Genomic DNA, 25,973 nt, shown 5'->3' on the forward strand with positions numbered 1-25,973 from the left:
GCTGACCAGAAGCTCTCGGGGTGTGCGAGAACACGTGGGCAGACGAGGAGAGAGCAGTAGGAGTAGCAGTGTTATCTGTGGTAATCCATGTTTCCGTCAGTGCCAAGAAGTCGAGGGACTGGAGGGAAGCATAGGCTGAGATGAACTCTGCCTTGTTGGCCGCAGATCGGCAGTTCCAGAGGCTGCCGGAGACCTGGAACTCCACGTGGGTCGTGCGCGCTGGGACCACCAGGCAGCGGCCACGCGGTGTGAAGCGTTTGTATGGTGTTGCAAGAAATCTTGGGTGCATTGATCACGTTCCCGCACTGACTGACTGTGTGGAGGCTCATTGATTTAACGTTATGTTAGCCTACATGCTATACTAGTAAAGTTATAAATTATATAGCTGTCGGCTATATTAGCCACGACTTCTTTGTGCAGCTTCAAATGTCGAACAAAGTTGGAAATTGTTGCGCCTCCGTCTGTAATTTTCTTCCCGCATGTTTTGCAAGTTGCAATCCGTTTTTTGTTGATACAGCGTCGTCTTTATATCTGAAAATAATTATTTTGAGTATCTTCTTTCTAAGGGCTTCATCTGAATTCACTCGACAACGTTCCTCTGCACTGCCACGCACAACTTTCTCTCTGCTGGCACAATTTGATTGGCTGCTGTCCGATTCAAACTGTAATCCGTTAAATTAAGAGTTGATGCGCTGCACACTTTTTTTAATAGCATAATTTTTWATATTTGGGCTTGGAGTGTATCAAGTCAGGTTGAGTCAACAGGCTCAAGTCCAAGTCAAGTCACGAGTCATTGGTGTCAAAGTTGAGTTGCAAGTCATCATATTTGTGACGCGAGTCTGACTTGTGTCCAAGTCATGTGACTCGAGTCCACACCTCTGCCAAGGCTCTTCTCCCCCGATTGCTCAGTTTGAACAGGCGGCCAGCTCCAGGAAGAGACTTGGAGGTTCCAAACTTCTTCCATTTAAGAATGATGGAGGCCATTGTGTTCTTGGGGACCTTCAATGCTGCTGAAATTTTTTGGTACCCTTCCCCAGATCTGTGCCTCGACACAATCCTGTCACAGAGCTTTACGGATAATTCCTTCAAACTCATGGCTTGGTTTTTGCTCAGACATGCACTGTCAACTGTGAGACCTTATATAGACAAGTGTGTGCCTTATCAAATCATATCCAATCAATTGCATTTACCACAGGTGGACTCCAATCAAATTGTAGAAACATTTCAAGGATGATCAATGGAAACAGGATGCACCTGAGCTCAATTTCGAGTCTCATAGCAAAGGGTCTGAATACTTATGTAAATAAAGCATTTCCGTTTTGTATTTGTAATAATTTTTCTAAAATGTCTAAAAACCTATTTTCAGTGTCATTATGGGGTATTGTGTGTAGATTGATGAGGGGGAAAAAACTATTTAATCAATTTTAGAATAAGGCTGTAACGTAAAAAAAATGTGGAAAAAGTCAAGGGGTCTGAATACTTTCCGCATGCACTGTATGTAAATTGTAAAATATGTCTTTAATGTCTTTTTTGTTATGTTTCGGACCACAGTAAGACTAGCTGTCGCCATTGGTGTTGGCTAATGGGGATCCTGGTAAATTAAATAAATGAACGTGTCTGGTGGGGATAAAAATCAACATGAGCACGCAGATGCATACGCGGAGCTGGTTTGGTTAGTGTGGCTTGTATTAGCAAATGTATACTACCGAACAAAGAAATATCAACATTTATAATCATCACTTGTGTTCAAACATATTAAGTAATCAAAATGTCTGTCGAACAGTGGCCTCTCAAACTGTACACTTCCATGAGAATTTGACCCCTGAGAGTGTGGCAGTTTGAACAAAACATAAAACCACAAGAAAACCATCAGAACATTTAAAATTCATGTTTTTCGCCCCACTGTCACTAACCACGTTTCAATCCACAGTTATGAAAGTAAAGTAATGCTATTTAAAAAAAAAAAAATCACAAGTGTGATGGAAACAGAAAGTGTCAAATGTTATAAATGTCGACAATTTGTTCGACATGGTGGAAATTATATGTTGATACCATGATGTCGAGGTAAATTTGCAGTCACGCGATGGTATGTTKTGTGGTCCTCCCACTGCAACATGGAACAGCATGCAGTTTAGCCTACAGGGTGGTGAAAGTGCACGGTGATGAGCTTATGCTACTTTCCAACCATGGACCCTTATAATGAGTAGACTTTTTGTGGCCCCCAGCCCCATCAAAGTTGCCATCCCTGGCTTAGAGCTTTGCAGCTTGTTGTTAGATCAACTGTATCTCAGTATCGTCTTCTTCATCGACACAGAGTCCAATGGCGGCGGGCTTTCCACCACTCCAGACGACACTTGGTAATGCGCATGGTAATCTTAGGCTTGTGTGCAGCTGCTCGGCCATGGAAAGCCATTTCATGAAGCTCCCGACAAACCATTCTTGTGCTGACGTTGCTTCCAGAGGCAGTTTGGAACTCGGTAGTGAGTGTTGCAATCGAGGACAGACAACTTTTACGAGCTAAGCACTTCAGCACTCGGCGTTCCTGTTCTGTGAGCTTGTGTGGCCTACCACTTCGCGGCTGAGCCGTTGTTGCTCCTAGACTTTTCCACTTCACAATAACAGCACTTACAGTTGACCGGGCAGGTCTAGCAGGGCAGAAATACTGACTTGTTGGGAAGGTGTTATCCTATGACGGTGCCACGTTGAAAGTCACTGAGCTCTTCAGTATGGGCCATTCTACTGCCAATGTTTGTCTATGGAGATTGCATGGCTGTGTGCTCAATTTTATACACCTGTCAGCAACAGGTGTGGCTGAAATCCACTCATTTGAAGGGGTGTCCACATACTTTTGTATATATAGTGTATTTCCATGGATGAGGAAAAGAAGAAGGAAAGGACTTTAGCCACTTTAGACTATCAGGATGCTCCCCAGGCTGCATCACATCCGGCTGTGATTGGGAGTCCCATAGGGTGGCGCACAATTGGCCCAGCGTCGTCCGGGTTTGGCCGGGGTAGGTCGTCATTGTACATAAGAATTTGTTCTTAACTGACTTGCCTAGTTAAAGGTTAAATAAAAAATAAAAAAAATTGCAGAGACAGAATTAACAGTGTTGTGTTGTTTGTGCAGGGGTGTGGCTGACAGACTTGGTCCACGTAGCGGCTCATGAGATCGGCCACATCCTGGGCTTCATGCACTCCCTGAACCCTAAGGCCATCATGCACCTGAACGCAACTCTGACGGGGCGCAAGCTCATCACACAGGACGAGGTGTGGGGCCTGCACCGACTCTACGGTATGCCAAGCACCCACAAGCAAATAACCCTGTATTACAGACAGAGAGAAACAATGGTGTTACATTGATTTGTAGCACAAAACAACCATCGGTACTTAGCACATTTTAAACTTCAAAGAACCAATTTATATTGGCTTTATAGATCATTCATTAAGTCTTCATGAGCACTACATAGCTGCTTCACAAATAATTTAGACGCAACACCATTGCCTGCTACAAGTAAATGTGGCAGTAATGAGTAGTCGAACCTCTTATAATACAGTTATTGTAAATGTGCAGCCAGATTGTCTTCCCATTTTTTTTTGCTGTTGCTAAAGTTGCTCCCTTGTCCCTCTCTCCCCACTCCTTCTCCTCCTCCTCTCCTGTAGGATGTTTGGATAGATTATTTATCTGTCCAGCCTGGGCGCGGAAAGGCTATTGCGACAGTAAGCGCAAACTCATGCAGAAGCACTGCCCCTCCAGCTGTGATTTCTGTTACGGTAAGTGCAGCACTGCAGAGGAAAAAAGATTACTCTCAATCTACTGGTGCAAGGAATTGCTCAGTACCGTCTGCCAAAGCAGCGAAACACAGCCAACAAAGTTCAGCCATGCAGAACCATGATGAAGGTTTGCAGCCCTCCTGATTTAAAGGCAGATTAGATACTTGCCACTGGAGTAGTCATTCACAAAGAATTACCTCCTGATGAGATCCAGTCTGCCTAACAGTAAGCGAGCAAAGAAGTCAGTGAGGCACCTCGACAGCTTGAATTCCCATAACCTCCACAGCTTATGACTCCTCCACCCCGGCAGCCATAGATTGTTGTGGGTTTGTCCGATTTTTGTGTGTAACAAGGGAGAACGTGGAGGAGTGAGGATACCATTCCTGGCTCCGAATCTGTTCCTCATTGTTGATTGGAAAACGTTGTACGGCTGTGGAAAATTCCAGAGTGACTCCAAACCACTGGAATTTCAGACTGTGGCTTGACGGTTAGAGACACGGAAAGTCAATTTGGGATTTTTGCAGCCCAAACTAGTGGCTGTCTTTTAAAAAGACTTCCAGCTGGTCATGACATTGTGTTTACACTGGCCTAAATTAACTAGATAGACAATGTCCATCGTTTACAAATGGCTTCTGACCGGTTCCAGTGACTTTTTTGATGCACAATATGGAGGTAGATATTACGCTTAATTTGAGTGCCTATGTCTTGGGGATAATTTGAAGTTTAATGATCCTAAATTCCCACTCAGATCAGGGTATACAATTAGTAAGACGGCATTTTCTGGAAGCTTCTTAGTTTACTTTTTGGAGTAAACATGTCATGAAAAAAACATTAACATCCCCATTGCGAAATGAGTCATACTAAACCGAGTCATGTCTGGTTAAGACTTTATACAGAAGTGGATCTCTCAGCCTTTAGCCTTGTGTTCCCTAACTCTCCTCAGAGTTCCCATTCCCCACTGTGGCCCCCACCCCCACACCCCAACGGACCAAACACAAGCTGGTGGCTGAGGGGAAGAAGCTCACCTTCCGATGTGGGAAGAAAATTGCAGCTAAGAAAGGCAAAGTATAGTGAGTATGGCTTATTTAGTCCCGACATCACTTCGAACAAATCATGATATCCTACCAACATTAGCTTATATTGAAACGGATTTGACCCCAATTCTGATATTATGCGCTCTCTGAAAGTTTTTCCCAAGCTAGGTGTACTTACTTGTGTTTCCGTAGCTGGTACAAAGACGGAGAGCTTCTGGAGTACTCCCACCCTGGCTACCTCTCCCTAAAGGACGACCACATCAGTATTGTGGCCAATGCTATCAACGAGGGCACATACACCTGCATCGTGAGGAAAAAGAACAAGGTCCTCACCAACTACTCCTGGAGGGTACGTGTGCGCTTCTGAGGGCATTGCCACTCTCTGCACACAGAAGCACTGGGTATTAGCACAGAGACCGACCACACACACACACGGCCACAGAAGAATAATTCCTAGAAAATAAGTCCCTCAGACCACTGCAATTTCACTGCACCCTCTTGGGTACACTCAAAATGGCCACCAGTCCACCCATTGACTTTAATGTGGATGTCCGTTCTAGGAATTATATTTCCATGCACACGTTCGCTCACACAAACATTGCTTGGTCAAATGGGGACTGCACTCACTTGGGCACATATTTTAATGTATGTACGTTCTATTTCTAAAAAATCATGTTATGTAAAAAAATAATTGTCATGCATTTTCATATGCGCACAATAAACTTCTGTGATCATTAGTATATTGAATATTGATGTAAAATTACATTTTGTGACAATCGAGTACAAATTAGATACACTGCTGGCATTGTTTCTGTTATATTATGTGAACAACAGAATGTTCTTTGAAGTTAGAGGTCACTAACACTTACAGGCTAGCTAGTAACCTCAAACTTGAAATATTGTYCTGAAATGTTTTATAATTTTGCCTATCCTGGCTATATTAAGCCATGGATAATGCATTCTAAAGCTACTGCCTCAATGCAAGTCATATAAATAATTTACTGTCTGAATTGAAGTTGGGTAAACCTAAAAACAAACATTGTTTACAGTCACTGGAAATATTTGGACCTTTATTCACATATGGAACACCACCGATATCTAGCTTGCTCAGCTATCCTTTAGGTGGAGTCAATACTTTTCCTCCAGAAGGTGCAGTTCCACTAACAGCTCCCTTTACATGCTCATTTGACACATYAGGTGTAATAATCCACAGAAGGGCTTAGAGGGGACTCGCAGATAAAACTGATGAATGTACATTTCCATTTGTGTTGGTTCTAAAGAGTCTCCAGACGAGGGAACATTTTGCAACTGTTCCAGTCTGAGCAGCCAGCAGTCTCCCAGGAATGAGACTGCACTGTTTATTTCCCTCCAGCTAGAAATCAAATCATTTATTGGTTTAGTCCTAGAAATCGCAGCCACTTCAACAACAAAGACAGAAATCTGGGGCTCTTTTCCCTGAAAGAACAAAGTCCTGAGACAAAGTGTGCAGTGCAAAGARTGACATCACTCTTGGGACGGCTACTATTGAGCTGGATTCAACGCTGGGAATTTTGGGGGACTCGACTTCCCTTTTGGCAGGCAGTGTGTGGTGCTGTTTGCTTAGCTTAGACAGCATTTATAAATACCAGCAAAAAGGTGGACAAATAAAAGCTTCACATTTTATTTCTAGCAAAAACATGTCCCGGGTCAGTATGTAAGCCATCGGTTATACAGTAAAGTCCTTATAATATGATGGATCGACATGGCTCTAACACTGCTACATTATTATACAGTATCTCCAGTACTCAAGAAATACCAACGACTTCAAATCTAGTCCTCTTCAGCAGTGTAAAAAAGTCAGAAAACAAAAAGCCAACATGAGCTAAGGTACAGTCAAAATTGTAGTTAGGTTTTGACGCACAGTTGCCTCATTTCCATAAAAGTTMAACCTTGTCAGAATCGAGAAAATACTTTAAAAGTTCAATGGTTGGGATTCAGCCATATAGTTGGGAAAAAAGGGACAGTGTGTTTGTCCGTCGTTCATGTTATGTGACGACCAGTCTCCACCCTCACAGGGTTACGGTGAGGGCAGTACGCTGACCCCTGACAACGGAAGCCATTCCCCCAATGAGTCCAGCCACATAAAAAAAACGAAATGTCCCATGATTCTTGTTCGGTCAGCTGGCCAGGCTAGTATGTCTCTTCCCATAGGGTGCACCATAGGGTGCGCAGGGTGTCCTGCCCTCCAGGCGCAGCTCAGAACTTGAGGCTGAACCCTGGGCCCACGGCAGAAGCCCCTTGGTTGCTGGTAGTCAGATGGAAGCCTGAGTCTTTCAGGTCATCGTCACCCTGGAGAGAGGACAAGCCACACACATTAGCTGATGAGGAACATTGCCTTTATGCCAGGGAACTAATGTATTCTGGAAAAATAAGTATTAAGCAGTGGGAGGATGCGTCTTGACAACACACAGTAAAGTGCTGTAGGTCTTCAATCTGTCAAACACAGAAACCAAGCTCAGATGTCAAAACCTAGTCGACAGAGGGATGTAGAGTTAAACCCAGCCTCACCAGCTGACTGTASCCCAGTCCTCCCTCTGGGGGGCGCGGGCTGGTGCCCCTCTTCACCCTCTGTTGCTCGCTCTTGGCCGGCCAGGTGGGGAACATGGAGGGGTCGATGGGCTGCGGTGTCTCCCGGAAATACTCGTGCTTCAGCGCCTCGTCCGACAGGATCCTCTTGCTGGGGCAGTAGGTGAGRAACCTAGTGGAAAGGGAAAAGGTCAAGGGCGGCAGAGGTCACTCAAAATGGCAGCACTTCTGCAATTAGGTGGTACTCGCGAAACAAAAGTCCCGACTTTAAATATTCGTCATACTTCTGCACGCTACTCTTCTGACAGTTTAAGCTGCATTCAAACTTAAATGTGCTGACTGGTCTGCTTTTTGATATGAATTAATTTGTGTGTCTTTTTGTCCGTCTTCATAGACTAACATTCTAATGCTCCCCATTGTGACATCACTTCCAACTTCCATTCACTGTAAATGCAACAATTCAACTTGACACACAGCTACTTTGACCATTTTGCCAAACCCTGACACAAAAAGTTAAGAGGGTAAAACATCTTCCTCTACTTCACTGCTATTCAAATCTGAAACAACAGAATTATCTGGTACCGATGTAACCTTACAGCTGTTTAAGTGACCGTATCAACATTTTCTGTAASTTTTTATAAACTGACATTGACCACTTTCGAAACAAGTTAGWCAAAAAGTTAGACGTTATGACATCTGTCTACTTCTTTGTTATTCAAATCAGGAATTAAGAACATAAATATCTACTACCATTCAAGAGGTACAGCTGTTTTAGTAATAACCATGTCAACTAATTTAGCTAACTTCCCACTGTTGGATTTACTGCCATGGAACTTTTCAGAACTTTCAAATTATAAAAATGGGGGGGTAAGCATGAGACACTGAGTAAACATTATGACTTTTGACACTAAATCAGCTACCTTGACCACTTTTCTGAACAATTCGTCGTAGACAAAAACTTCAAAAGGTATGGCACATTGGGTCTACTTCTCCGATATTCAAATCTGAAATCAGAACAGCAATAACTACTAATCATCCCACACACAATCTACACCTTCAAACATACATTCATTCCTTTATCATACCAATCAGTCCAACTTAACCTTGTTTTATCCCTTCATCCCTCCATACACATGGTCTTCCATCCCTGTATCCTTACTTTATTCACCTGTCCATTTATTTATCTATCCTGTCATAACATTCTTTTAACAGCTTTTTTCTTTGATTAAGAAATTCATGTATGGTTGAAGTAAGGGATAAATGCTTGGGATAAAATAAAGTTTTTAAATGTGTTTTAAAGTTGATCAACACCTCCTTGTCTTCTGTACTCTATTATTACAGTTAGCATATACTGTGGTATTAATGTAGGAGTGTATAAAAGTGTAGTAGGCTAGTCTGAGTGCAGTTATTTGTGATGAAATATGTGATCCAACTGCCCCACAATCCAAAGTAATAAGGTTCATAGTGTCCTCTATGAAAATAATCAGACCAATTATTTTACTACATTTAACTTGGACTATATTTAATTTATTGGCTTATGTAAAACGTTTTAAACTTATTCCACTACCACAAAAATACTTGTAAAGAGTAAAAGTCCAATCAACCTTTCTTCATGAAAAATTACCATCTAGTCTGTATTAGTAATTTTTCATGAAGAAAGGTTGATGGGAGGAGAGCACATATAGTCCCTCTAAATAAACTCAGCAAAAAAAGAAATGGCAATTTTTCAGGACCTTGTCTTTCAAAGATAATTCGTAAAAATCCAAATAACTTCATAGTAAAGGGTTTAGACACTTTTTCAATGAACCACAAACAATTAATGAACATGCACCTGTGGAACGGTCGTTAAGACACTAACAGCTTAGAGACGGTAGGCAATTAAGATCACAGTTATGAAAACTTAGGACACTAAAGAGGCCTTTCTACTGACTCTGAAAAACACCAAAAGAAAGATGCCCAGGGTCCCTGCTCATCTGTGTGAACATGCCTTAGGCATGCCACAAGGAGGCATGAGGACTGCAGATGTGGCCAGGGCAATAAATTGCAATGTCCGTACTGTGAGATGCCTAAGACAGCGTTACAGGGAGACAGGACGGACAGCTGATCGTCCTCACAGTGGCAGACCACGTGTAAAAACACCTGCACAGGATCGGTACATCACAACTGCGGGACAGGTACAGGATGGCAACAACTGCCCGAGTTACACCAGGAACGCACAATCCCTCCATCAGTGCTCAGACTGTCCGCAATAGGCTCAGAGAGGCTGGACTGAGGGCTTGTAGGCCTGTTGTAAAGCAGGTCCTCACCAGACATCACCGGCAACAATGTCGCCTATGGGCACAAACCCACCGTTGCTGGACCAGACAGGACTGGCAAAAAGTGCTCTTCACTGACGAGTTGCGGTTTTGTCTCACCAGGGGTGATGGTCGGATTTGTGTTTATCGTCGAAGGAATGAGCGTTACACCGAGGCCTGACCTCGGGAGCGGGATCGATTTGGAGGTGGAGGGTCCGTCATGGTCTGTGGCGGTGTGTCACAGCATCATCGGACTGAGCTTGTTGTCATTGCAGGCAATCTTAACGCTGTGCGTTATAGGGAAGACATCCTCCTCCCTCATGTGGTACCCTTCCTGCAGGCTCATCCTTACATGACCCTCCAGCATGACAATGCCACCAGTCATACTGCTTGTTCTGTGCGTGATTTCCTGCAAGACAGGAATGTCAGTGTTCTGCCATGGCCAGCGAAGATCTCAATCCCCATGAGCACGTCTGGGACCTGTTGGATCGGAGGGTGAGGGCTAAGGCCATTCCCCCCAGAAATGTCCAGGAACTTGCAAGTGCCTTGGTGGAAGAACGGGGTAACATCTCACAAAAGGAACTGGCAAATCTGGTGACGTCCATGAGGAGATGTACTGCAGTGGTGTGGCCACCAGCTGCATTGACTGTTACTTTCGATTTTGACCAACCCTTTGTTCAGGGACACATTATTCCATTTATGTTAGTCACACGTCTGTGGAACTTGTTCAGTTTGTCTCAGTTGAATCTTATGTTCATACAAATATTTATGTTAGGTTTGCTGAATATAAACGCAGTTGACAGTGAGAGGATGTTTATTTTTTTGCTGAGTTTAGTCTTCATCTCATATAATCACACAGGGTAAGTTAAAGCAACAAGGCTGACAACGCAATCTTAAGCCTAGTCTTGTGGCTGAAGGACCGACATCCTCCAGTCCAAACATGAGACGGCTAGCAGCCACTGGCCAGGGGTCATTGCACTTCCTGGGTCATTATACTGAAGACATTCCACTGCACTGATGTCAACATTCACCCAAAAGATGACAAACTTATGTATAGCAACACTTGGCAAACATTTCATTCTTGCTAGTATTTAGAGTACATTTTTAGATTACACTTTCATGGCATTGTTCATTGAGTCCAGTGGTTTTGTATTAAAATCTTCTCAACTGAGATTTTCTAAGAACCAAAGCTTGTTTGTCTGAGAAATGTAACAGATATGGGTAGATTAGACATACTTGTTCATGAGGTCGAAGCCCTGGTCTGAAAGCAGGGCTCCGAAGCGCTTGCGCAAGTTGTTGTAGGGGTACTCTGTGAAAGTCATCTTCTTCACAGCAGGGAGCTCGTTGTAGCCCGGCCAAATCTTCTCGCTGGGCGACCCTAAGTCCTAGTGAGAACACGCATCAACACAGAGTTATTATGTGTATATGAGGGGTGGTCCCCATTTTGTCTGGTATGTTCAGAACTGCTAAGTGAGGAGTACTGGAGCACAGTCAAGACCACAGCTTTTAATCTGAGTTTTACAGTTTAGCCCAGTCACACAACCGCCACAGACAAGTCTGTTACGTCACCATGTCTATCTAAAAGAGACTGGGTCACTGAACCTCAGTCCCTCTTTGGAAAATACATTGTGTAGTCAAATCAAATCCATTTAATCTGACTACATCCTATTCCTAACTCTGCCACCTTGTGGGGAGATCATAAAACTGGAAAACCCACAAAAGCATGTGGTAGCTGTCAAGAATGCACGCAGATGTAAGAGTGGAGTATATAAAGTGCTTTTACTTTCCAAACAGTATGAAGTAAAATGTACTTTTTGATACAAATTTGCTAACCTTAAATATCTTGTTAATTTGGTCAATTTCTGATTTTCCAGGGAAGAGAGGTTTCTGGGTAAGGAGCTCTCCAAATATGCAGCCTACAGACCACATGTCCACAGCTGTGGAGTACTCCTGTGGAGAGAGAAACACACACTCGCTAAAACCACAGTATTCTAAGTAACAGACAGCACCGCATGAGTCTGGGTTGAAGTGTTTAGTCTGGGCGAGGACAAGCTTTGACTTGGTAGTGGTGCTGTGTGTATGTAGTCTTAGGCTATGTTTAGAACTACAGACTTCGACACTATTGGAAGGCATACAAAGTATGTGTTGTGTTGTCTGGATGCGGTAATGTTCACACTCAGGTAGCGGTTTAGARTGGCACTGTTTTTTGACTGGAAAGGGTCTTTGATGACTGAAGTTTCTTGAGATGTTTTGACTCAAGGCAGAGTTTTGAATGCAGGTGTCTCTACTGTGGCTATGTCGCTCACAAGACATTGATTCACGGTCAGTTTTGCATAACATCCCACAAATGGTAATGGTTAGGAATAGGGGGAGGTTAAACAGATTCTAGATCTGTGCTTAGGTCCTGACTCACTTTGGCTCCCAGCAGCAGTTCTGGAGAACGGTACCACAGGGTCACCACCACAGGGGTGTAGGGCTTCAGGGGAGAACCATACTCACGGGCTAGACCAAAGTCCCCCACCTAGAACAGCACAACAAAGAACAAACATTACAAAAATGCCCAAGACGCAAGCATACACACTCACGCACATTCAAGTCATTATTCTTTGTCATTAATAAGCCTAGAGCGTTGTATTTCTTCATCTGAGCCATGGATGATCTAATCCTTATCTGAAGTTCCCAACCCACAGCAGTTTTAATATTATTATAATGGAATATAATACATCATACATATATAATACAACAGGGCATTATTACACCTTGAGGATCCCCTTGTGGCTGAGCAGCAGGTTGGAGGTCTTCAGGTCGCGGTGGAGGATCCAGTTGTCGTGGAGATGGCGGACGCCTCGCAGCAGCTGGATCATCAGGGTCTTCACTTCGCCTGAGGCCGACAAAAAAGAGGAAGTGGAAAAGAGACATGAGCTCATAAGCTTACATTAAAACAATTATCTTACTCTAACCTAGCCAAAATACATGGGAAAATGGCTGGAGGACATAAGTGTACTGTATTTTTTTGCAACTCAAACTGAATCCCACAACATTACCTGGGAGAAAAGGCTGTTTCATGGTCTCCATCAAGCTTTTCAGGTCGTGCTCCACGTAATTCATCACAATGTAGATCTTGTCCATGTTGCTTCCAACGACGATTTCCTAACATGAGAGAAAGGATGAGTTTAGCTGGTACTAGTATTCCTTTTTTTATTTTAATTTTATTTTTTAACAGCCATTATATTATGTCAATTTGTTTAACACTTTTGGCTACTATGCATTGTATGAAAGGCGCTACACAAAATGTATTTCAAAATAATATATTATTGAGGGGGGAGTTCCTCTGAGTCAGTTGTGTGCTGCTCACCATTGAAAATATCATAAATGTTTATTTCTATGTGCATTTCTATGCACCTCACCCTGACAGTGACGATGTTGGGGTGCTGGGCCTTCAGAATGGTGTTGATCTCTCTCAGAGACGTGATGGGGAAACCTTCTTTCTCCTTCTCCATCTTCAGACGCTTTAAGGCCACAATCTCATCTAGAAGAGAAAGGCCTGTTTTAGAGTGTCTGTCCAGGGATGGATCGGAAGTCAATTGCAAGGTAGCCCACATACCTGTCTTTTTGTCCTTGGCCCTATACACCACGCCGTAGGTCCCTTCCTCGATACGATTCAGACACTGGAACTCCTCGACACTGCGACAGCCCTGAAAATGACATGAAACCAATGCCAATCAATACGTGTCCATATGATTTGCGTGTGTGTGTACAGGCCTGAGTCAAATACGTATTACTTTTCTGTCAAGCACTTGATTTCGTCTGCCAGGTGAAAGCATGTCTTGAAATATTCCATTGTACCAGGCAAGCTATGTCCAGGTTCATACACATTTTGAAAGATGGAATTTCTTGAGTTATCCATGACTTTTAACCACATTTCCATGACCAACAATTGCCGCCATCTATGTAAGCGCAACGTGGTAGACACGTGGAGGCTGCTCTTCGATCTCATGTATCATATCCTGTCGTTATGCAAGGCACTTAAGCCCCCACAAAGTAGACTACCTGTAAGGCAACTGTATAAAACATGTGGTCAACCCTCAGTCTGGAGAGCTACTAGCTGTGCGGGCTTTTGATAAGGCCCTGCTCAAACACATCAGAGACAGTTTTTCAAGGTCCGGTTGAGCAGATCATTTAAAATGTGGTTTGTTAGAAGGCTACTGGAATAAAAGCCTGCATAAATACGGGCTATCGTGGATGATGGCTGACCACCCTTGACGCATAACATTGCAACATTAAAACCGAATACGTTTTATACCTTTTGAAATAATTTGCTAATTTAATATATCAAACAACAAATGGCTATGGTAGGCTACAATTATTTTTACTCAGCTGAAGCAAGCCCACAAATTTTCTTCAGGAAATGTACCTTTCCTAGTTTAGTCATATTTACCATAGAAGTGTTTACATTTCAGGCTATTGAGTTGCAATGTCCCATACATTGGATGGCCAAATAAACTGGAAGTATCTACAAATCAAGTTGAAGCCAAATAATCCAAAATAAAAGGCTACATCTAACTGAATCTGAACTAATAAAATGGCGAAGTGAATCTTTCGTTTCATGAAAATAGTTTAAATTAATAATTTAAAAAAGTAAATCAACTTTGTATGGCCTTATTCGTGAGTGTTGGGACATCACATGAAGAAAACATGAATGCATGCTAATAATAGCTAAAAACAGATAACTAGAGGGCACAAGATATGTTTTGAATTGGCAAACTAGTTATTAGTCTGTTCTCTATCATATTTTATAGACTAGGCCTACCTTCTGCCTCAATGTCCGACTGTCTCTCTCTCATTGAGCAACGGCCGACTCCTCACGCACACATGCAGGTGATGTGCGCAAACACAGACTCGCTCAAGTGTCATTCTGAATCTGGCTGATGTGTTGATTTTTTATTTGATTGGTAAAATATTGATATGATGAAAAATGATGATATTAATTTCCATAACTTTTCGGGTTTGATCCTTTTCCAAAACTTTTCCAGGCCTGGAAAACACCATTTAAACATTTCATGACTTTTCCAGGATTTGAATAATGACCGTACGAACTCTGTAGGTCAAGTGCACCTCAGGCATTTGAAATAAAATAAAAAGGTATTTGACCCAGGTGTGGTGTGCTGCCAGATAGATGGACAGACCTGTAGAGCTGGCAGGTACTTGGGCAGCTCCTTTTTTAGCTCCACGGGGGAGATGGGGGGAGAGTCGGGGATGTAGTTCTCCTCAGGCTCAGGGGTGGCTGAGTGGGAGTGAGACACAGACTGGGGGGTCACGTCTCCATCCCCTGCCTCCTCTTCCTCTTCCTCTCCACTTTCCTCAGTATCGTGGTCAAATCGTGACTCTGGCACTGTGAGGGTTAATGAGGAGGCAGTTATAACTTACAGAAACAAGACAAAATCGCATCTAGAAGCAGCTGGTTGAGAGTTAGACCTTTTCCGATAAAAAAGCTTCAAGAAAACGAACTTTACTCTCAGACATGACAATAACACCTGTTCAAATGACTGCCACCAGGCAAATGGTGTGTGAAATGCCTACCTGGGGGAATATGGTTGCCGTTCTCTCTCTCTTCCTCAAACTCTTCCTCAGACTGCTCGTCTTCACTCACCACACCTGAAACACAGACAATGGGTGGGTCAGAGCCATGTCACTGTGACAACACTGTAATTGTACTAAGTGATAAAACAAGCGTGCACACACACAAGCAACAGAAGTAGAGTAATTCAGCAGACCTGCAGTCTGGTCAGATTCTCCTGAGCCTGATTCCTCGTTCTCTCCCTCGCTCAGGCTGCTAGATCCATCTTCAACGCCATTACCCTCCTCATCGTCAGAGCCCGACCCTGAGCCTAGGGAAGAGAAGTCCACTCAATGTCACCTCCAAACAACCCACAAAAACTGATAACACAAGAAGATGTCTGGATTGTAAATACAGTATTGTTAAAGTAATTTAAATGTTAACAGATAACGATGAAATAATTCCACTCTGTAACATTATAACTGTATGAAATTGATTAGAATCATACATTTATTATCTGATGGGTTTGTTTAGGAGTAGTCAGTAAAAGTATAATTAATGATGTGTGTAGTTTGTCAGAATTAGGGTAAAACAATATATCTTTACAGTATCTTAAACACAGACTGTCTGAGCAAAATTGGGTGCCGACCTTGCTAGGGCCCTCAGAGATTTGGGAGAGAGCAGTGAGTACTCCCTAATCTTGAGGGAGGACAGGGAGTGCTTCCCACGGTCTCCCTAATCTTTGTCGGCTGGGTAGTGATACAGTATGTGCGTAGGATACCTACTGTTTGTGTGTGAATGTAAGTGCGTAAGGAGCCAGTATAAAATGAATCGTTTTATACAACTGTTATGAACTTTATGAATAATGACTAAATGATGTATACATTTAACGTAGAACTATAACTAACTGAATTCTACCCTGTTTTTCTATATTGATAAATAATGTTAGTTCATAAGAAAGAGGTTATGTAGCATGTACCTGGGAAGAGAGGAATGTATGTGTGTGCCTAAAGAAAACAAAGTGGATCATTAAACTATGTTTGAACCGACCCGGCTATAACTCTGGGGAGATAAGATAGAACAGGGAGAGCCCCTCCAGATTTCCCGTATCTGGGGGGGACTGGAACTGTCAGCTGAGTGGTAATAAACTGTGGTGAGACTCCAGGAGAAAAAGAGAGAATCCAAATATTAGTGTGTATGTATGTGCGTAGGTTAAGAGAATATTATAAAAGGAACGTTTTTGTATATGCACGGCAGAGCTCTCGTAAATAAACATTCTGACAATTGTAGACTGGCCTCTGTCTGTTACATTTCAATAAGAACCTTACAAATTCTTAGTAACAGACAGAGTAGTTTAATTGAAGTTCAGTTCATGAACATTGAGAACAAAATTATCGTAACAACAACGGACTAGGGCTCTCGGGAATAAACATTTTGACTATCATAGCTGGGCCCCCGTCTGTTTCATTCAACCAGAATCTTACAAATTCTGGGTTGCAGACTGAGTAGTTTAATTGAAGTGGTTTATGAACATTGAGAACATAATTCTCGTAACAAGTATCTATAACAGTTACAACTCTGTTAAAGATTAAACATCAGTAGAAGTGTAATGTTTTCATAACTTTTTTGTGATGCCATCTGTTGTGGGGTATGTTGCAACCTTGAGTGAGTGTGTGTGTGTCTACCTACCTAAGGAGGACTCTCCTGTGCTGGTCTTCCTCTCACTGTCACTGATGTCCTGAAGGTCAGAGAGAAGGTCCTTGTCCTCTGGCTTCTCATCTTTCACTGTTGGACCACAAACAAAACAAAATGAGCATCCCATATCACACAGAAAAATTATAGTTAAGTAAATTGAATGAAATCAATTACTAAGTCTTGACACCAATTCTACCAAAGCAAAATTATGTAAAACCATCTTGATTGGATAGTCTCACCACCAGTTCTACGTGGCTCGCTGCTGTGCTCCGGTCGGTCCTGGGGAGCCTGGTTGGGACTGCGGCTGCGGTGGCTCTGTTTGGGCTTGTCCCCGTACTCATCGGGCAGCGCACGGTGGTGGGACGGAACTGTCAGAGAACGGACAAGACATTTCGCTTCCCGTCACCAACAGCGCATCCATACATATATCAAAATACTTACATTCACATACACGCTAAGGCTGTAAACTCTAACCCTACACGTGTGCGCAAATGCGTGAACCCTGACCTTCTCGGCGCGCCTCACGCTCTTTGCGGCGCTCCTCTGCCCTCCTCTCTCTCTCCTTCTGCTCGCGCTGCTCCTTCTGCTGCTGCTCACGGAGCTTGCGGTCCCTCTCGCGCTGGCGCTCCACCTGCTCCAACCTGTCCCTGTAGTCCGGGGAAGACGGGGGAATCCTGTCAGGAGCTCTCCAGAAACCCAAAAGCCACCCACCCCACACTGTTAATGTCTGATGCATGGAAGGGGAAGAGTACAGTATACAGTGTGACAGGTAACTGCACGGTAAAAAAGATGTCTGACCAGCATGTGACAGTTTGAGGATATGCACGTTTAAAGGTAGACTAAGATATGACATCATAAGCTAGGTTTCCACCCAATTTGCGACAGATTTTCAAGCAAATATTATAAAATAGTTTCCATCAGACGGACTTTGTTGCGAATAAAGGGCTGTGTGTGATGACGTAGCGCAAACACTACTGCACTTAAGTTTCCATGTACAGAAAAAAAAACATAAGTTTAACTTTTTAGGGATAGGGGGCAGCCTTTTCACTTTGGATGAATAGCGTGCCCAAAGTGAACTGCCTCCTACTCTGTCCCAGATGCTAATATATGGATATTATTATTAGTATTGGATAGAAAACACTCTGAAGTTTCTAAAACTGTTTGAATGATGTCTGTGAGTATAACAGAACTCATATGGCAGGCAAAAACCCAAACAGGAAGTGGAAATTCTGAGGCTGGTCGATTTTCAACTCATCGCCTATTGAAATGCCAGTGGGATATGGATCTGTTTGCACTTCCTACGCCTTCCACTAGATGTCAACAGTCTGTAGAACATTGAATGAAGCTTCTACTGTGATGTTAGACCGGATGGGGGCTGTTTGAGTCAGTGGTCTGGCAGAGAGCCAGGTCCTGGTCACGCGCATTCCAAATTATATCGACTTGCATTCCATTAATTCTACAGACACAAAGGAATTCTCCGGTTGGAACGTTATTGAATATTTAGGATAACAACATTCTGAAGATTGATTCTATAGTTAGTTTGACAAGTTTATTCAACCTGTAATATAACTTTTTGAAGTTTTCGTCCGACGTTCGCCTGGACCTGCACGAGCGTTTGGATGTATTCTAAACGCGCTAACAGAAGTAGCTACTTGGACATAAATAATGGACATTATCGAACAAAACATCAATTTATTGTGGAACTAGGATTCCTGGGAGTGCATTCTGATGAAGATCATCAAAGGTAAGGGAATATTTATCATGTAATTTCGTATTTCTGTTGACTCCAACATGGCGGAGAAATGTTGTTTATATCTGAGCGCCGTCTCAGATTATTGCATGGTGTGCTTTTTCCGTAAAGGTTTTTTGAAATCTGACACAGCGGTTGCATTAAGAACAAGTGTATATTTAATTMTATGTAAACCATGTATCTTTCATCAAAGTTTATGATGAGCATTTCTGTTATTTGATGTGGCTCTCTGCAATTTCTCCGGATATGTTGGAGTCATTTCTGAACATGGCGCCAATGTAAACTGAGATTTTTGGATATAAATATGCAAATTATCAAACAAAACATACATGTATTATGTAACATGATGTCCTATGAGTGTCATCTGATGAAGATCAAAGGTTAGTGATTAATTCTCTCTCTATTTCTGCTTTTTGCGACTCCTATCTTTGGCTGGGAAAACGACTGTGTGTTTTCTGGACTTGGCGGTGATCTAACATAATCATATATTGTGTTTTCGCTGTAAAGCATTTTTTTTATTATTATTATTTTTTTTTTTTAAATCGGACACGATGGGTAGATTAACAAGATGTTTATTTTTCATTTGCTGTATTGGACTTGTTCATGTGTGAAAGTTACATATTTCAAAAAATATATATATTTCCCGCGCTGCCTTTTCAGCGGAATATTGTCGAGGGGTCGTGTGTCCTAGAAATGTTAATGTGTTTTCATTGCGTTTTCCACAGATTTTTTGGTTGTCTCAAACTAACGATCGGGGTTTGATAATGTAACCAAAACAATCGCATTTGCGACCGTTTGTTTGATTTGACAGTGCAACATTTTTAATTGGTCGCAAGTTATTATTTTTTTTACCTGGTCACGTTTTTATTTATTTTTATCATCATGATTTATTCAAACAGTAATGTACAATTGACCAAAAATAAACCAACTTGCTGAAGAGGCAACAATGGCACAGGAATGACCTTGTCGGTTTGTGTCAGGGCTTGACATACTGGGGAGGTTTTGGAAACCATACGGGCCAGTCAGACATTTGAAAATCAGACATTTCCTCTCAACCTGGTCTCATAGCATTTCGTATTATTTTATAGGTGAATCTGAGACTCTCAATTTAGTATGATATGTTACGTTTTATATGGTATGTATTAATTTCTGGATGTCCATCACCCATTTCGCATGATATGCTACGAATTCTAGCTAGGTGGCTAACATTTGCTAGACTAGTGGTTAGGGTTAAGTTTAGGAGTTAGGTTAAAAGTTAGGGGAATGGTTAGTTAAAAGGGTTAAGGTTAGTCTTAGAGAAAGGGTTAACTAACATGCTAAGTAGTTGCAAAGTAGCTAAAAGATAGAAATGATTGAAAAGTGGATACTTAGCTAAAATGCTAAAGCTGTCAGTGATGAGATTCGCTAGCCATTCGCGTTCTACGCCCAACCAATCACCAACGTTTCACCTTATACGGCCACCCATCCACCCACCACCAAACTTAACATATCCTACTAAATGCAGTGTCTCAGATTTATCAAATCAAATGATAGTCACATGCGCCAAATACTAAAGGTGTAGACCTTACAGTAAACTTACAAGCCCCTAACCAACAATGCAGCTTACATTTTTTTTTAAGTAACAAGTTATTAAAGAGCAGCAGTAAAATAATAGCGAGTCAATGTGCGGGGGCACCGGTTAGTTGAGGTAATATGTACATGTAGAGTTATTAAAGTGACTATGCATAGATAACAGAGTAGCAGCGGTGTAAAGGGGGAGGGGTGCAAAGCAAACAGTCTGGGTGGCCATTTGATTAGATGTTCAGGAGTCTTATGGCTTGGGGGTAGAAGCTGTTTAGAAGCCTCTGGACCTAGACTTGGCGCTCCGCTATCGCTTGCCGTGTGGTAGCAGAGAGAACAGTCTATGACCAGGGTGGCTGGAGTTTGACAGTTTTTAGAGAATTCCTCTGACACCACCTGGTATAGAGGTCCTGGACGGTAGGAACCTTGGCCCCAGTGATCTATTGGGCCGTACTCTCTACCCTCTGTAGTGCCTTGCAGTCGAAAGCCGAGCAGTTGCCCTACCAGGCAGTGATGCAACCAGTCAGAATGCTCTCGATGGTGCAGCTGTAAAACCTTTTGAGGATCTCAGGACCCATGCCAAATTTTTTCAGTCTCCTGAGGGGGAATAGGTTTTGTCGTGCCCTCTTGACAACTGTCTGGGTGTGCTTGGACCATGTTAGTTTGTTGGTGATTTGGACACCAAGGAACTTGAAGCTCTCAACCTGCTCCACTACAGCCCCGTCGATTAGAATGTCATGTTCTCGGTCATCTTTTTCCTGTAGTCTAGAATCATCTCCTTTGTCTTGATCACGTTGAGGGAGAGGTTGTTGTCCTGGCACCACACGGCCAGGTCTCTGACCTCCTCCCTATAGGCTGTCTCATCGTTGTCCAGGCTGTTGTGTCACCGGCAAATTTAATGATGGTGTTGGAGTCGTGCCTGGCCGTGCAGTCATGAGTGAACAGGGAGTACAGGAGGGGACTGAGCACGCACCCGAGGGGCCCCTGTGTTGAGGATCAGCGTGGCAGATGTGTTGTTACCTACCCTTACCACCTGGGGGCGTCCCGTCAGGAAGTCCAGGATCCAGTTGCAGAGGGAGGTTTTAAGTCACAGTGTCCTTAGCTTAGTGATGAGCTTTGAGGGCAATATGGTGTTGAACGCTGAGCTGTAGTCAATGAATTGCATTCTCACATAGGTGTTCCTTTCGTCCAGGTGGGAAAAGGAAGTGTGGACTGCGGAGTGTACACGTCCAGGTAATCCGTCTGGCCCTGAGGCATTGTGAATGTTGACCTGTTTGAAGGTCTTACATCGGCTGCGGAGAGCGTGATCACACTGTCTTCTGGAACAGCTGGTGCTCTCATGCATGTTTCAGTTTTATTTGCTTCGACGCGAGCATAGAAGTAGTTTAGCTCGTCTGGTAGGCTCGTGTCACTGGGCAGCTCTCGGCTGTGCTTCCCTTTGGAGTCTAATGGTTTGCAAGCCCTGCCACATCCAACGAGCATCAGAGCTGGTGTAGTATGATTCAATCTTAGTCCTGTATTGATGCTTTGCCTGTTTGATGGTTCGTCGGAGGGCATTGCGGGATTTCTTATTAGCTTCAAGGTTAAAGTCCCGCTCCTTGAAAGCGGCAGCTCTATCCTTTAGCTCAGTGCAGATGTTGCCTGTAATCCATGGCTTCTGGTTGAGGTATGTACGTACGGTCACTGTTGGGACGACATCATCRATGCACTTATTGATGAAGTCAATGACTGATGTGGTGTACTACTCAATGCCATCGGAGGAATCCCGGAACATATTCCAGTCTGTGCAAGCAAAACAGTCCTGCAGTTGAACATCTGCTTCATCTGACCACTTGATCGAGACACTGCTGCTTCCTGCTTTAATTTTTGCTTGTAAGCAGGAATAAGGAGGATAGAATTTGGGTCAGATTTCCCAAATGGAGAGTGAGGGAGAGCTTTGTATGCGTCTCTGTGTGGAGTAAAACGTGGTCCGGAGTTTTTCCCCTCTGTTGTACATTTAACATGCTGATAGAAATTTGGTAAGACGAATGTAAGTTTCCCTGCATTAAAGTCCCCGGCTACTAGGAGCGCTGCCTCTGGGTGAGTGTTTTCCTGTTTTCTTATGTCGGAATTCAGCACTTTCAGTGCAGTCTTAGTGCCAGCATCAGTCTGTGGTGATATGTAGACAGCAACGACAAATACAGATGAAAACTCTCTAGGTAGATAGTGTAGTCTACACATGAGATACTCTACCTCAGACGAGCAAAAGCTTGAGACTTCCTTAGATATTTTGCACCAGCTGTTATTTACAAAAATACATAGTCCGCCACCCCTTGTCTTACCAGACCTGCTGTTCTATCCTGCCGATACAGCGTATAACAAGCCAGATGTATGTTGATAATGTCGTCTTTCAGCCACGACTCCGTGAAGCATAACCACTAATAGGTACAGAATAATACGAAATACTCAGACCAGATTGTCCCTTTAGTCGTTGGTCCTTGAAGTAATTGAAGTTGGCAGCTGATTTAGAAGTTCTACTGCTCCAATATATTAATGCCATGATTTCATTTCTGACCAGTTTTTAAAGAGTTGTAAGCGCTTTTGTTTGTTTCCCGTCTTTTCAATTGAAAGGTGTTGTGCTTGTCTGTTGCGGTAAAGCCATGTGCGGTTATTATGAACAAGACAAAAGTGAATGTTGGCTTCAAATTGGTTTTTCCATTCAAAACAGTGGAAAACACTGGAAAATCTGTGCACTTTGTGTAGCCGTTAGCGATGCTAATCATTTTTGGGTAGATGGAAAGGTAATTAAAAAGTTAACTACAAAGTAGCCTATGCCTACCCAGCAGAATCATGATTATTTGCATCAATGCAGTGGCCATTTGTTTTGAAAACTCCATCACAAGTTTGCTACAGAAACAGTTAGCCAAACAACTGTCTGGATAGGTGCGCAACTGAATTAAAGGCTAACTACACTAACAAACCTACATTTCTCCAATTTTACCCAGACCTCCAAATGTTTCCCCTGATGTGGTTTAAGAACTATTGTGGAGTGAGAAAAGCAAAATGTTTATTTTGTTGTTTTGATATTAGAAAGTGTGATTGAGAAAAAACCTGGAAAGAACAGAGGGAAATCAGTCCTCTCCTGCTGTTCTTTTTGTGTGTGCTATGGTATTGTTTTGGTATTAAGTATAATTATTTTTACGTTCTGCCCTCTAGAGGATGTTGCAGGAAGGAACACATGGCACACTCAAATCGCTGCAAAGAAACCACTAATATTTATTTAATTTAACTAGGCAAGTCAGTTAACAAATTCTTATTTACAATGACGGCCTAACCCGGCCAAACACTAACGAAAGCTGGGCCAATTGTGCGCAGCCCTATGGGATTCCAAATCAGAGCCCGATAAAGGACACCAATAACAAGAGACTTGCTTGGGCCAAGAAACATGAGCAATGGATATTAGAATGGTGGAAATCTGTCCTTTGCTCTGATGAGTCCAAATTTGAGATTTCTGGTTCCAACCGCCGTGTCTTTGTGAGACGCAGAGTAAGTGACCGGATGATCTCCGCATATGTGGTTACCACCGTGAAGCATGGAGGTGGTGTGATGGTGCTTTTCTGGTGACACAGATTTATTTAGAATTCAAGGCACACTTAACCAGCATGGCTACCACAGCATTCTGCTGCGATACGCCAACTCATCTGGTTTGCGCTTAGTTTTTCAACAGGACAACGGCCAAACACACCTCTAGACTGTGTAAGGGTTATTTGACCAAGAAAGAGAGTGATGGAGTGCTGCATCAGATGACCTGGCCTCCACAATCACCCGACCTTAACCCAATTGAGATGGTTTGGGATGAGTTGGACCACAGAGTAAAGGAAAAGCAGCCAACAAATGCTCAGCATATGTGGTAACTCCTTCAAAACTGTTGGAAAAGCATTCCAGGTGAAGCTGGTTGAGAGAATGACAAGAGTGTGCAAAGCTGTCATCAAGGTTAAGGGTGGATACTTTGAAGAATCTAAAATATATTTTGTTTTGATGTTTTCACTATTATTCTACAACGTAGAAAAAAGTAAAAATAAAGAAAAACCCTTGAATGAGTAGGTCTGTCCAAACTTTTGACGGGTACTGTACAGTCGTGGCCAAAAGTTGAGAATGACACAAACATTAATTTTCACAAAGTTTGCTGCTTCAGTGTCTTCAGATATTTTTGTCAGATGTTACTATGGAATACTGAASTATAATTACAAGCATTTCATAAGTCTCAAAAGCTTTTATTGACAATTACATGAAGTTGATGCAAAGAGTCAATATTTGCAGTGTTGACCCTTCTTTTTCAAGACCTCTGCAAACCGCCCTGGCATGCTGTCAATTAACTTCTGGGCCACATCCTGACTGAAGGCAGCCCATTCTTGCATAATCAATGCTTGGAGTTTGCCAGAATTTGTGGGTTGTTTATTTGTCCATCTGCCTCTTGAGGATTGACCACAAGTTCTCAATGGGATTAAGGTCTGGGGAGTTTCCTGGACATGGACCCAAAATATCCATGTTTTGTTCCCCGAGCCACTTAGTTTTCACTTTTGCCTTATGGCAAGGTGCTCCATCATGGTGGAAAAGGCATTGTTCATCACAAAACTGTTCCTGGAAGGTTGGGAGAAGTTGCTCTCAGAGGATGTGTTGGTACCATTCTTTATTCATGGCTGTGATGTTAGGCAAAATTGTGAGTGAGCCCACTCCCTTGGCTGAGAAGCAACCCCACACATGAATGGTCTCAGGATACTTTACTGTTGGCATGACACAGGACTGATGGTAGCGCTCACCTTGTCTTCTCCGGACAAGCTTTTTTCCGTGTGCCCCAAACAATCGGAAAGGGGATTYATCAGAGAAAATGACTTTACCCCAGTCCTCAGCAGTCTAATCCCTGTAACTTTTGCAGAATATCAGTCTGTCCCTGATGTTTTTCCTGGAGAGAAGTGGCTTTTTTGCTGCCCTTCTTGACACCAGGCCATCCTCCAAAAGTCTTTGTCTCACTGTGCATGCAGATGCACTCACACCTGCCTGCTGCCATTCCTGAGCAAGCTCTGTACTGGTGGTGCCCCGATYCCGCAGCTGAATCAACTTTAGGAGACGGTCCTGGCGCTTGCTGGACTTTCTTGGGCGCCCTGAAGCCTTCTTCACAACAATTGAACCGCTCTCCTTGTAGTTCTTGATGATCCGATAAATGGTTGATTTAGGTGCAATCTTACTGGCAGCAATATCCTTGCCTGTGAAGCCCTTTTCATGCAAAGCAATGATGATGGCACGTGTTTCCTTGCAGGTAATCATGGTTGAGAGGAAGAACAATGATTCCAAGCACCACCCTCCTTTTGAAGCTTCCAGTCTGTTAATCGAACTCAATCAGCATGACAGAGTGATCTCCAGCCTTGTCCTCGTCAACACTCACACCTGTGTTAACGAGAGAATCACTGACATGATGTCAGCTGGTCCTTTGTGGCAGGGCTGAAATGCAGTGGAAATGTTTTTTGGGGATTCAGTTCATTTGCATGGCAAAGAGGGACTTTGCAATTAATTGCAATTCATCTGATCACTCTTCATAACATTCTGGAGTATATGCAAATTGCCATCATACAAACTGAGGCAGCAGACTTGGTAAACATTTATATTTGTGCCATTCTCAACTTTTGGCCACGACTGTATATGCCATATCTCACAACCTGGTGATGTAGCTCTTGCGCTACCTTTCCCTGAGTGAGAGAGGTTTGTATTTT

The 25,973-nt window shown here is 43.0% G+C and overlaps 2 protein-coding genes across 9 annotated transcripts in view; one reads left to right on the top strand and one right to left on the bottom strand.

The window, feature by feature from the left end:
• Positions 1–5,552, top strand: part of LOC111966546 (matrix metalloproteinase-23) — a 39,060-nt gene extending 33,508 nt beyond the window's left edge. The window contains 4 exon segments of the mRNA XM_023991281.2: positions 3,128–3,292; positions 3,661–3,771; positions 4,715–4,841; positions 4,998–5,552. Coding sequence (XP_023847049.2) covers positions 3,128–3,292; positions 3,661–3,771; positions 4,715–4,841; positions 4,998–5,172 — 578 coding nt within the window. The 3' untranslated portion in view covers positions 5,173–5,552.
• Positions 5,553–6,451: 899 nt separating this feature from the next.
• The window catches only part of LOC111966544 (cyclin-dependent kinase 11B), a 29,928-nt gene continuing 10,406 nt past the window's right edge, over positions 6,452–25,973 (bottom strand). For 6 of the 8 annotated variants that reach the window (XM_023991275.2, XM_023991274.2, XM_023991278.2 and 3 more), the window contains 15 exons: positions 17,424–17,602; positions 17,156–17,284; positions 16,911–17,006; positions 15,439–15,552; positions 15,245–15,319; positions 14,851–15,056; positions 13,269–13,359; positions 13,072–13,193; positions 12,709–12,814; positions 12,424–12,545; positions 12,078–12,185; positions 11,498–11,614; positions 10,901–11,049; positions 7,353–7,542; positions 6,452–7,133 (listed from right to left, as the gene is read on the bottom strand). In XM_023991275.2, the coding sequence (XP_023847043.1) occupies positions 7,041–7,133; positions 7,353–7,542; positions 10,901–11,049; positions 11,498–11,614; positions 12,078–12,185; positions 12,424–12,545; positions 12,709–12,814; positions 13,072–13,193; positions 13,269–13,359; positions 14,851–15,056; positions 15,245–15,319; positions 15,439–15,552; positions 16,911–17,006; positions 17,156–17,284; positions 17,424–17,602 (1,897 nt within the window). In that variant the 3' untranslated portion in view covers positions 6,452–7,040. The remainder of the gene's footprint in view (positions 7,134–7,352; positions 7,543–10,900; positions 11,050–11,497; positions 11,615–12,077; positions 12,186–12,423; positions 12,546–12,708; positions 12,815–13,071; positions 13,194–13,268; positions 13,360–14,850; positions 15,057–15,244; positions 15,320–15,438; positions 15,553–16,910; positions 17,007–17,155; positions 17,285–17,423; positions 17,603–25,973) is intronic. The other 2 variants (XM_023991279.2, XM_023991277.2) reach the window with 1 other exon arrangement.

The sequence above is a fragment of the Salvelinus sp. IW2-2015 genome, linkage group LG7, assembly GCF_002910315.2.
Source record: "Salvelinus sp. IW2-2015 linkage group LG7, ASM291031v2, whole genome shotgun sequence".
NCBI lineage: Eukaryota > Metazoa > Chordata > Actinopteri > Salmoniformes > Salmonidae > Salvelinus > Salvelinus sp. IW2-2015.